This window comes from Branchiostoma belcheri, unplaced genomic scaffold, assembly GCF_001625305.1.
Source record: "Branchiostoma belcheri isolate BF01 breed outbred unplaced genomic scaffold, Haploidv18h27 scaffold4, whole genome shotgun sequence".
NCBI lineage: Eukaryota > Metazoa > Chordata > Leptocardii > Amphioxiformes > Branchiostomatidae > Branchiostoma > Branchiostoma belcheri.
The window spans coordinates 8137071-8149684 of record NW_017804020.1 but is presented as its reverse complement, the minus strand read 5'-3'; the positions used below and the strand labels follow the sequence as shown (position 1 = coordinate 8149684).

Below are 12614 nucleotides of genomic sequence, written 5' to 3'. Positions count from 1 at the left end.
CAAAACAGACCAGAATTGAGGACTATTTTACGACCAGACAAAATCATTTGTAAGCTTCCCATAGTTGTATTTGCAACCAATGATATGTGTTTGCAAGCTATGAGTTTACAAGCTATGATATGGGTTTGTAAGCTGTATTATGAGTATGCGTTTTGTAATCATGCATGGATTATTTTCTTACAATAGGTATATGGAGTACATGATGTTTCCATTATGTACCCGTGCTTCCATTTAACATTCAATAGGTATACGCATATCTTGTACATGGACATGTTCAGTATTATGTTATATATTTGTCAGTCTATCATGGATGATACAAGAATTGGGCAGTCAAAGAAAGTCACATACTCGTACAACTTTCGCTGGCAAATAGTGTTTACTTAATAACAATATACTTTGCTCTGTTTCAGAGAAGACCCATCATGAGGGTTCTCGGTGCCATCTTGCTTGGATGTGCGCTTCTCCTTCCAGCTACCAGTTCAGGCAAGTTGCATACACTCCACGCATCTCCAATATCAATAGACCAAAAATGGGGGGAAAGTACAGTTTATTGATGCCCAACTTTGAGTGTTTCCAAAGAAGCTAACCTTGTGACATGTGCCCCTGTCTACCTAGCCTGGCATGCCCAACTAATCAGCCACCCTAGGGGGGCCAACCACTGTATGTTGTTGTTGTTATTGTTATCCTGAGGCCAAACCGGTGGCACCGGGAACTGATCAAATACTGTTTGAACGCACAAAATATACGTCAGAAATATGAAATAATGACACAAATGTGTTGAAAAGGGATAGTAACAGTTGATTACACCAAAATTCAGTATAATTAGATACAAATTTTAGCTTAAAAAGATAACGGGCCTTTAAGAAGCTTTGTTAATCCTATTGCTCTCAACATATTTTATGAAAATAAATACCAGTGGTATTTCGAAATAAAACTACTGTCAACGATTCTGATAGTAATTGACGACATCATGTATTGCCATCAAATTAGAAATGTTTCCAATTTTTTAAGTTTAATAACTGTTGTGAAATGCTGAGTCGAAAACACAACAGTTTATTCCTTACAACAGACAAAAAAGACATAATCAGACTATTACTCCATGTTTGTTGCCTTGGTTTGCAGGCCAGCACCACTGTGACATCTCCGGGATCAACAATATTGCAACAATAAAAAAGTTTGAGAAACAAAACAAAAATAACTAAATAACAAGTGTCATAATTGGGATACTCATATAACACACTGTCAAATTGACTTGCCTGAAAACCCTTAAAATATTGAAGTTATCGATCATTCCCCCCCACATGCAATAGCTGCTGCCATGGAGAAACAGCAAGAGCTTTTGGAGAGGGCGGAGGACATCCTTTATGATCTCCAGGAAATCACAGGTAACTATAATGATCTTTGTTGCCTGAATAGTAAAATCCTCTTATGTTAGATTTAATAAAGAGCTGAAGAACTTACATAGAACTGAAATGATGTTAAATTGCCTTTAACTAGTTGCAATTAAAGTGAAGTCTTACAATAATGTGATTCTTTACATTTTGTTACAGAGGAAGAGGATGCTCTTGACGGTAGGGTAGCAGATAATGCAGAGACTCCTACAGTTGAAGAAGAAAAGGAAAATGATGAAGGACTAATCATGAAGAAAGGTTGTGAAGACCATCAGGTAATGGGATAGGTCTATTGAAAATTTCAAACAGTATGGTAAGAATATTTTAAAGGATATGCGTTGTGTTGAGTAATCTTTTTTTATCATTCTGTGCTTTATTCAGTGGCAAGCAGCATTTTGGTAAAAAAAATACAAAAACATCTTTATAAGCTCTTAACACCAAGCTCTTAAACTATATGTACTAAAAAATTATGCAATTTGTAACATAAATGCATATCGTGTCAAAGGGGTTTAGTGGCCAATTCGCTGCCATTCAGTCGTTTTCAAGCTCAGCAATAGTTTGTTCATGTAGTACGTTGTCTTGCTACATCATTACAATCTACTGCTAGACTAATTAGTGATTGATTGCTGCAAAACCGCTGAAGAATGCTGAAATACCTCAGCTCCCTGGCCGATCGTCGCCGCACAATCTGTAGAACATTTGCAGAATCTCTCTTGAACTCTGACTTTCGTGAATGGCTGCCCCCAGTAAGGCAGAATATCTCTGGTAGAAGCACACGTTCTGCACATACGTTTGACACTCCGTATTGCCGCACAGAACGGTACAAAAAATCTCCCATTCCCTACATTGTTGAGCTGTTAAACGCTAGTTAAATACAGTTCTTAGCTGCTTTTACTTAAGAGGGCATTGAGTGACTGAGTGCGGCTAGCATTGACCTTTACCTCTACTTGTGTAAATAGGCATTATTATAGCTCCCTACCGAATTTGTGTCATTAACTTGTAAATTATGTAATTTTTAAACTATTAGTGTTGTTTAACGTCAATTTTATGAACTGTAAAAACAACTCAATTCAGACTGTCGTCTGCTAGTTGTTTGAATAAAGATTGATTGATTGATTGATTGATTGATTGATTGATTGATTGATTGAAATAGCCATGCTTTTATACAGGAGGGACACGAATGGGGTACGTCTGAACATGACAACTGTTACTGTCAATTGGAAGGACCAGACCTTTTCCGTTTCTGCTATCATGTTGACTGCCTTCCTGGTTCTGAGATTGTTCGTGACTCCAAAGGTCTCTGGGACTGTCCAGGTGGCTTTTCAACAGGTAATGGCTGCACAGGATTGGAGTATGTGCTGCTTTTAGTCAAATCAAATTGGCTTATTGTGCAATACAACACCTTGTCTTTCCACACGCGTGTTCAAACCAATTATATTCTGTGACGGATGGTTCGGGAAACTTCGGTATGAGTGAATTTTATTGATAGATTCTTCTAGTAAATCAAATGCTCTTAATGAGTTAGTAATGATAACTCTTTATATTCTGTTAGAGGGGAAGAGCACGCTCTCGATAACGTTATAATAACACTTTAAATTTTGGGTTAAATTTTCTCCCAACATACATATAGCTGTGCCTTGTATGTAACTACGTGAATACAAGTTTTTTTAGTCACCCAGCTAATTTTTGAACTCATTGTCTCCACACTGCATTAGCTGACAGCAGTGAGAAGCGTGCAAACATGAGCATGTTGGAGGACAGCCTTCTCCAGATACTGGAAGGTAACGAACGAGTTCTCTAAGTATTCATCCAATAGATCTGCAGACACAGATTAAGATATGTTTTTAGAAAACCACAAAGCCACAAAGTTCAGGTCACTGGCTCATTCATGCATGCCCTAATTGTGTAAAATTGGGTTAGTATTTCAGATCATCATGTACATTACCTGGCGAACCATGCTCCTTTCTATTTCTTCTTTACAAGGAAAATTGTACGCATTAAAATGCTTTGGTCATAGAGCACCTGATGATGTAGTAACTCCTATGTGAGATACATACTCACAGTATGATTTGGAGAGGACAATTCACTGTTACCAATGGAATGATGTAAAGTACCAGGGGCTCGGTGTCTATAAGGGTATCAGGATAGTGAGTTTGTAGGCAACATGCTAATATAATTTATTAAAGTCAGCAGTTTTATCATGTACGTCTTGGTAGTTTATGACATTTTTTAAATTTCCCCCAGGCTTTTCATTGGTTCTTTTTAGAGTATGAATCTTCCAGATTTCAATTTTTTCCCCTAAACCGGTGAAAATGCTGCATGTTTTTGTGACATTCAAGTAGAGGTGAGTTGTTGAACCCGATATATTTTTAGACCAGCTTGGTGTTACTGTTACAAAAGTGTAAGTTAGATAGGTCGATTGGTGCAGTCATGATACAATGAATTGTTATGTTACAGGAGAAGATTATCTTGACCTTGGGGTAGCTGATGATGAAGAGACTCCTGCTGTTGCAGAAGAAAATGCTCTCGACCTCCGCGGTGAAGCTGACGAAGGACTTATCAAAAAGACAGGTTGCGAAGGCCATCAGGTAATTGGACTCGTCAATCAAAAATGGCAAGCTTCAAATAGTAGGATTGAGATATCACAAAACCGACCTGGTGTGATGCATTTGTACTGTTTTCATTCAAATTTATGTCAGTATTAAAAACCCAGTAACACAGTAGCATCATATTTGCTACATGTGTAACAATATTTGAAAATGTCATTGTTGGGTGTGCCTTACGTACAATACTACACATTCAAGCAATCAGTAATATCCAGAAATAGTGTTGAGAACACTGCCTTTACTACAGTACTTGCTTGCTGAAAGAGTTCATGTTTTCTTATAGTTGGGAGAGCAGTGGGGTTCATCTGATCATAACTGCATATGCGGAGGAGCAGACCGCTTCTGCTATCCTGTTGTCTGTCTTCCCGGTTCTCAGATCAAACCTGACTCCAAAGGTCTCTTGAGATGTGAAGTTGATTCCTCCAAAAGAGACATAACAGGTAACATTAATACCGGCGGAATGTTGGTGTATGGCACAGTCATTTAAATTAATAAATAAGATACTTTTTTAAAAGGATGTGTGAGCGCAGTCCAACTTTACGACCTGCTGGCCGTTCCCGGTCAAACATGTCAAACGGTCACTAGCTGTACAGCTACTTAAAATGCACTTCATATTGGCACGTATTTTCTTGCTTAAATATAACATTAAAGTTATGGTCGTATCTAGGTATCTTCTCCAAATAGCAACCATTCACAGTTCCATCAGTAGACAGAGGGCTGTCTTCTCAAAATTACCTTAACAGTTATATTCATGATCCACACTGTCTCATTCCCTCAATACAGTTTTATAAACTCCACCATTCTGATTCTTGTCATGTGTCTGAACTCTGAGAGGAACAGAAAATAACCTGTTCTGTCTCATCTTTTACATTGGAAGAACGACATAAAAAGCCTATTGTATAGAATATATGGTTCCATGTAGCCCCAAAGCCTAAATAATATCTAAGCATAAATGACCATATTTGGGACCAACCTAAAGAGTTGTTACATTATGACAGTGTCCTGTCTCTTGCATTGCAGGATCAGCTCTCGGCGTGACTGAAAGAGAAAACTTAAAGGTAATTACCTTTAATAAGGAATCAAGGACTTAAAATGGTGCATAATGTGTTGGGCATGTGGGACTCTTCCTCATACGCCTCGCTGTTAAACTCATTACGTAATGTGGTGCTTATTTGTTTCCAGCGGGCAGCATTAGGCGTTTTCACAGAAGTTGTTGGCTTAGTCGGATTTGCCTTGGACCGCGAGGAGTCTGCACAAACAACCCAACAGCTCAATGAAATACAAGGTCAGATCCGGGAGCTGGACAGGAAGATAGATGACTTGACACGAAGCGTCAGTGACCTGCAGCTGGGACAGCAGTACCTTCAACAAGTCATCCTGTATGCCAGAGACGAACAACGACTGACGAACGCGCTGGACACTCTTGCTAGGATGCGAATCAGCAATGGACAGTATGCGGGCAGCGACATACAGGGTTGGGCAGACAGCGTCCTCAGTCATTATTCGGATGGAATCAACAATGTAGGTACACATTTTATCAGATACTTCCGAAGACGAGATCCATGCAATTGGTGTCCAATACTGTCCATGGGTCATGTTTGATTCTTCTGTCAGTGACTGCATTTTGTAAAAAAAACGGCCCACTCCAAGCCACATTATTGTCATAAACCATATATCCATATACAAAGAAAGACAAAGACAAACTGGAACGGGTTCAGAATCAAGCCGCAAGATTCTGTATGAAAACTACTATGAAAGAGGTGCTAGTCACGGAAATGAAAAGAAACCTACACCGGGTGTCACTGGAAGACATAAGAAAAAAGTTCAGACTATGCATGATGAACTAGAGTTCCCCGATCTCATACCTTCGCCAAATGATGTTAATCTTTATGACTGACAAATTATAGATTAGATTATTCCCCCCTGATTTAAGAAATAGGAACCTAATTTTCATGAATTATATCATTTTATCATAATCTCAACCAAAAGACAATGCATTGTAGCATTTCCTACTAAATTATGCAAATGAGGTCCTGATTTGAATAAATTATGTTTAATGATGTTCACCTCAACTAAACTTTCAAATACCACAAGTATGAAATTCCAGGCAGTTATCATTACATAATTATAAAACTTTCTCATTAATTATGCAAATTAAGTCATTATTAACATAATCAATAACTTCCTGTGTTTCTCTCGTTGTCAATTACCAATGTCACAAGCTTCAATTGTCCTATCATGGAATGCAGCTGATTTATAGAATTTCCCCATAAATTATGTAAATTACATCCATATTTGCATAATTGTCACATAATTATATTAAACATCACGTAAGCTACCTACATACCAAAAATCACGACGATCCGTCAAACGGTTCTTGAGTTATCCCCTTTTGAATAATTTGAAGAATATATCCCTGCAGTTCTAGAGCAAGCCGCTAGGGGGCCCAAACTCATGTCAATTCTTCCCCAGCACGAGAGCTACCTACCATCCAAATTTCATCACCATAGCATGTCTAGATCATGAGATATCAAAACCGGAAGTTCAGCTGCAGTACCATAACAAGCCGCTAGGGGGCCCAAAATCTAATCATTTTGAGGTCTCATCAAGACCTACCCACCTACCAAGTATCAAAATAATCCATCAAGGCCTTCTCAAGTTATCGTGTTTACAGACAGACACACACACACACACACACACACACACACACACACATACACGAACGCCCCTGAAAACATAACCTTCTTGGCGAAGGTAACAAAATGACTAATAAACTGGTGGACGTCCCAACTATTAAGTACCTAATACAAGCCCAGAAGAGAACAAGGAATAGCCATGCCTTCAAGTACCACAGTTATCAACCAAGGATTGGATTGAGGTGTCGAAGAATTCATTCTTTACTAGAACTATCGCAGAGTGGAACTCGCTGTCGTCAAGTACAAAAGGGGCATTATCATTAGATAGCTTGAAATAATGTTCAGAGTTAGATGTTCAATGGCTAGGTGTAACAAGTCGTTCGGTGTAATGTACCTGCTGCCGCCGCACCGCATGCCTGCGAAGCTGGTGTGTTACGCCGAAGGGCGGTTATACAGGCTATGCCGATGCAGATACAGATAAACAAGTTACGTCTATTGTCTCTTCTATTTTGTTACACTGAGAGCAAACTCCTAGTCATGATGAATTCACTCGATTACTAGCTGTTCTTCCATTTTAGGCTTTTTAGATACAAAGTATCACCAGCTTAAAGTTAAAGATGGTTGACTTCAGGTTACTTTGTCTTTCCTAAAGGCACATTTGAAGAAGTCTAACGTGTGATGTTTGTGTGGTGTGCAATCAAGGTGTACTTTGGTGCTATTGATGAAAACTTATTGCCTTGTGCTTTTGCAGGTATTGCTCAATCTGTTGAACATGGTAGAACCACAATCATCAGTTTTTGGGGGCAAGTCTCTGTTCCAAATATATCATCAACAACTGGACAAAGGAGGCAAAGGGGACCTGGAACAGTATAGCATAAAGGTATGCATCCTTTTTCTCTATCTTTGACTTGACATGCGGTGAGTTTTTAACGCGTTATTTTGATATAGCAGGTCATCCTACAACCAGCCGGGAGAGAAGGTTCCATTCCGCCCACGAAGTTTTTCAGTTTGTGAATTGCCATGAGTCCATAATTATTAGAAATAAACGTTGATTTTCTCATGTAGATGCGACAGAAGGCTGGGCAGGTATACGGACTGATTGGAGGTGGATACTGTGCATGGATTGCAGCTCTGCGAATCAAGGGGCGTCAAGATAAAATTCCAGCTATGGTTCGAGAGTGGAAAAGAAAGCTCAGCAGTGTGAAAGAAAGGCTGCAAACATATACTGTTTATGGTAAGTCTGATGATGGCATGAGCATGACGTGTAACATAAATCCAAATCTTTTCGCATGTTTTGCTTCAGAATTTTCTTCTAAAAGACATAATGCTGTGATAATGTGTTTATCAACTGATTGAATTTTTTGTCAAGAAAATTCCCCAAGGCATGCAAAAACACTGCGTTGAATTTTATTTTTCAGTCATATCAGTTTTTCAGTTCTTTGTTGTAACTGCTGTGTTTGTAAGGTTGGACATACACTCCTTTTAAAGACATTCTTTTTAGAGCTATTTTCTGCTGAAGTAGATTAGGAGATATACTATAATGCAAGAGACTCTAGCGTAGACAACAATGCTCTGCTTCCGGTTGCATCTCAAGAACTAGAGAGAGCTTAGGATAAATTTAAAGTAACAGCACAGTGACTGTATACTCTACTTACAGAAAGATAGACTATTATAAAAGAGGTTGTAGGTTGAAAACGGATGCCCACAAAGATGAACTGCGTTACTGTAATGCTGTAACAAACTTTAACATGCTCTGCTTCAGGTACATGCGAGGACGGTTATCAACTGAAGTACAGGAAGTGCTACAAAGCCTTCGACATTCGAAAAACCTGGACTCACGCATCTGCCTACTGCAAAAGGCAGGGAGTAGGTGGAAATCTTGCAATGCCAAAAGACAGAAACATTAACGATTTCTTGATTCAGTTAAAAAATGCTAAATCCTCTAAATGGGCATTTTGGTTTGGATTGAATGATAGGCAGAGGGAAGGGAAATGGAAATGGAATGATGGCACGTCTCTCGGGTCTTACAATTACTGGTCACCGATTGAGCCAAATAACGGGGGTAAAAGTTTTTGGGGCCAGTATAAGAATCCTGAAGACTGTGCAGAGTATTTTCGGAAAAAATGGAAAAAAAGCAACTGGAACGATGCCCCATGTCACTTGCTCAGATACTTCATCTGTGAGAGGTTCCCCAACAGTTTACTCAACGGTGAGTGTACAAAATAGGAACAATACAACTTTCTTTTTATCAGATATTATGACAAGCAGTGAATACCATGATAAAGAATACTGAACAATTTGCAGAAATAGTACTGTACTGTACTGCGAAAAATCAAATTCAAAACAACAATTAGGAGATCTCATACCTCCATGAAATATGTAGAGTTTTTATAAATGTTTGTTATTACAGGATTTGTCTTATTGATTATTGAAATAAGGTCATAAATACCATATTTCGTTTTAATTGATGGTTTTCTACACAACACTATTTTGGATGTGAAATACCGATCAATGTTTCATATTAACATGTCCTCAGCAATTGTGCAAATGACCTCTATATTAACGTAATGTATACATAATGTTAAATCTTTAAACGTATTATCCTTTGACAAAAGTAAAATATGTAAAAATGTTTGTAATGTTTTTTTGTCTATCTATTCTTTAAATATACAGTTAAGAAATGGCGTGACGACAACCGCTGTGGAGGCAGTTACACTACAGCAGGGATTACGGCTGAGTGTAACCCTGACGGAATCAAACCGTGCTGCTCTCCTAAAAAATGGTGTGGGAAAACTGCAGCTCACTGTGACTGTGCGGGCTGTGTCGACTACCGTAACAAAGGTCGGTACTTAATGATTTATGAAAGTGTGTTTGTGTACGTTTTGTGTAAGTGTAATTTCTTCAACATTCTTTACTACGGTTTGTTTATTGAATGTATTGTTATATCATCCTCACGAAATATTCATTGCATTTTGTTTGCACTTTTTGAACACATTATCTAAGCACAAGTATTCTTCAAAGGACCAACTTTGCCTAAAATTGCCATAAATGTACGTTATACTTACGTTTACGTTTACGTTAAGTTACTGCTGCTATTTTTGAAATAAGCTTTTTTGGTAAGTTCTGACCAAAAAATGAGCAGTATGAATTTTTACGAAATGAGCACTTTGAAATTACAAAGGCTCTAGATATTTTCATGTAGGTATGAGGTCTCCTAATCCTTGTTCTTTCTTGAGCTGAAAACTGACTGTTATTGATTAAGAAATAAAAAGAAGAAAGTACAGGAAGTGCTACAAAGCATTCAGCATTCGAAAAACCTGGACTGACGCATCTGCCTACTGCAAAAATCAGGGGGCAGGTGGAAACCTTGCAATGCCAAAAGACAGAAACATTAACAGTTTCTTGATTCAGTTAAAGAATGCTAAATCCTTGGGGGTTGGGGGTTTTGGTTTGGATTGAATGATAGGCAGAGGGAAGGGAAATGGAAATGGAATGATGGCACGTCTCTCCGATCTTACAAAAACTGGTCACCGAGAGGGCCAAATAACGGGGGTAAAATTGGTGGGGGAAGTACAAGAATCCTGAAAACTGTGCAGAGTATTTTCGGAAAAATTGGAGAAAAAGAAACTGGAACGATGCCAAATGTGACCGGCTGAGATACTTCATCTGTGAGAGGTCCCCCGAAAACGGTGAGTGTACAAAATACAATGCAACTCTCTTTTATCAAATATTAAGACAAGCAGTGAATCACATGATAAAGAATAATGAACAATTTGCGGAAATAGTTCAGTACCATTAGTGCTACTGTACTGCAAGGAATCAAATCCAAAACAACAATTCGAAGACTCCATGAAATATGTAGAGTTTTTATAAATGTTTGTTATTACAGGATTTGTCATATTGATTATTGAAATAAGGTCATAAATACCATATTTCGTTTTAATTGACGGTTTTCTACACAACACTATTTTGGATGTGAAATACCGATCAATGTTTCATATCAACATGTCCTCAGCAATTGTGCAAATAACCTCTATATTAACGTAATGTATACATAATGTTAATCTTTAAACGTATTATCCTTTGACAAAAGTAAAATTTGTAAAACTCTTGTATGTTTTTAATGTTTTTTGTCTATCTATTCATTAAATATACAGTTAAGAAATGGCGTAAAGACTACCGCTGTGGAGGCCGTTACACTACAGCAGGCGGGATTAGGGCTGAGTGTAACCCTGACGGTCATGCCCCGTGCTGCTCTCCTCACAACTGGTGTGGGAGCACTGCAGCTCACTGTGACTGTGCGGGCTGTGTCGACTACCGTAACAAAGGTCGGTACTTAATGATTTATGAAAGTGTGTTTGTGTACGTTTTGTGTAAGTGTAATTTCTTCAACATTCTTTACTACGGTTTGTTTATTAAATGCATTGTTATATCATCCTCACGAAATATTCATTGCATTTTGTTTGCACTTTTTCAACACATTATCTAAGCACAAGTATTCTTCAAAGGACCAACTTTGCCTAAAATTGCCATAAATGTACGTTATACTTACGTTTACGTTTACGTTAAGTTACTGCTGCTATTTTTGAAATAAGCTTTTTTGGTAAGGTCTCCTAATCCTTGTTCTTTCTTGAGCTTAAAACTGACTGTTATTGATTAAGAAATAAAAAGAAGAAAGATGTCTGAATTAATGTCAGAAATGTTTATTAGTCATTAGAATAGGTAAAGTTTTCTAATTTGTCTTGCACTTCCATTAATGACCACTATTTCAATTTGACAGGAAAGTAGTGCGGCCACACCAGTTCCGGACAGTATGGAGAATCGTCCCGAGGATACAGTTCTATTTTGCTTGCGGCTTTACTGGTATATCCATCTTTGCATGTTCCTTTTAACTTAGTGTATCAATTTTCATGTACTGTCTTAACAGAAACTTGATTTTATGGATGACATCTGCAAGGTTTTCATTGCTCTTTTCAATAATGAATGATGCCACGTTTACACAGACACCATCCCCAACCCCTAAATGCAAACAAAGAGAAAAAGGTAGTTATCTTTTTTCCAATCGTTTTGCCACGATTTCTGTTATAATTACTAATTTTACTAGTACCTACGAGGAAAGCCGAGAGATATTGAAGTTTTTGTTTGTTGTAACTGCTGAAGAACGGCAGTATGGGATAAGGTTAAAACAAAATAACTCAGACTATCTAACTACCGTTTCAATTGTTGGACAGTGATTCTAATATGTGTCATCTCTTACAAGTTGCAAGAAAAAATCATTTATGACTTCTTCGAGGCCCATGTTCTTGGCCAACGTTTTGTTTAATTTTGGGACTCAGATCAGATGTCATTTATAAAATACAGTTTTATACGTGGTTTCATTGGGCACTATCATTGTATAGCACTCACAGTTATCATCTATATGATTGTGCAGTTTACTGAAAATGCAGTCATTATACCTGCACACTCCCTATTTGGGTATATCATTTACCTTATGCAGTATTTCCTATGCTTATCGCTAGGTGGCGCACGTGTACAAAGCTCTAATCGCAAAGCATCACGGGATATCATGACGTAATGACATTGTTCGCCGCCATTTTCCTTGTGCGTTCGCAGAGGGGTGCACGTTCGTTTCCCTACTCCTTATTTTTTCGGATTTTCTTTCGGCGTTAGGCCCAAAAAGAAGGATAAAACGAAGTCTTCTGCCCACGAGGGCGATTCAGGTAGCCTTTCGGAGGACCAGACGGGTCGTAACGGCAAGAGAAGCGGCCTGTTTCCCAACGCTAGTCAGGAAAAATTCCTGGCCGTGGAAAACACAGGCGTGTCTGCACAAGCCTCCGGACAGGAGGAAGAGGAGTCGGGTGAACGAAAAGTCCCCGCTCCTACAGCTGGAGGTTCGGAGGAAAAAGAGAAGAACTCCAACCTCATTCCGCCGTTTGGGAGCGAAATGCCCCTTTGGCGTTGGCACCGGGAACATCCGCCGC

General features: G+C 38.6%; 1 protein-coding gene and 1 long non-coding RNA gene across 7 annotated transcripts in view; both read left to right on the top strand.

Moving 5' to 3' along the window:
• The window catches only part of LOC109477101 (C-type lectin domain family 4 member M-like), a 33776-nt gene extending 22093 nt beyond the window's left edge, over window positions 1-11683 (top strand). For 2 of the 6 annotated variants that reach the window (XM_019778150.1, XM_019778149.1), the window contains exons 2-16: window positions 411-483; window positions 1311-1385; window positions 1551-1666; window positions 2561-2720; window positions 3107-3172; window positions 3849-3979; window positions 4281-4437; window positions 5018-5055; window positions 5180-5518; window positions 7385-7513; window positions 7699-7867; window positions 8396-8842; window positions 9307-9474; window positions 10791-10961; window positions 11414-11683. In XM_019778150.1, the coding sequence (XP_019633709.1) occupies window positions 423-483; window positions 1311-1385; window positions 1551-1666; window positions 2561-2720; window positions 3107-3172; window positions 3849-3979; window positions 4281-4437; window positions 5018-5055; window positions 5180-5518; window positions 7385-7513; window positions 7699-7867; window positions 8396-8842; window positions 9307-9474; window positions 10791-10961; window positions 11414-11421 (2235 nt within the window). In that variant the 5' untranslated portion in view covers window positions 411-422 and the 3' untranslated portion in view covers window positions 11422-11683. The remainder of the gene's footprint in view (window positions 1-410; window positions 484-1310; window positions 1386-1550; window positions 1667-2560; window positions 2721-3106; window positions 3173-3848; window positions 3980-4280; window positions 4438-5017; window positions 5056-5179; window positions 5519-7384; window positions 7514-7698; window positions 7868-8395; window positions 8843-9306; window positions 9475-10790; window positions 10962-11413) is intronic. The other 4 variants (XM_019778151.1, XM_019778152.1, XM_019778153.1 and 1 more) reach the window with 4 other exon arrangements.
• Window positions 1-11737, top strand: part of LOC109477148 — a 12720-nt gene extending 983 nt beyond the window's left edge. The window contains exon 3 of the long non-coding RNA XR_002140650.1: window positions 11677-11737. This is a non-coding gene — a long non-coding RNA (uncharacterized LOC109477148). The remainder of the gene's footprint in view (window positions 1-11676) is intronic.
• Window positions 11738-12614: the final 877 nt, after the last annotated feature.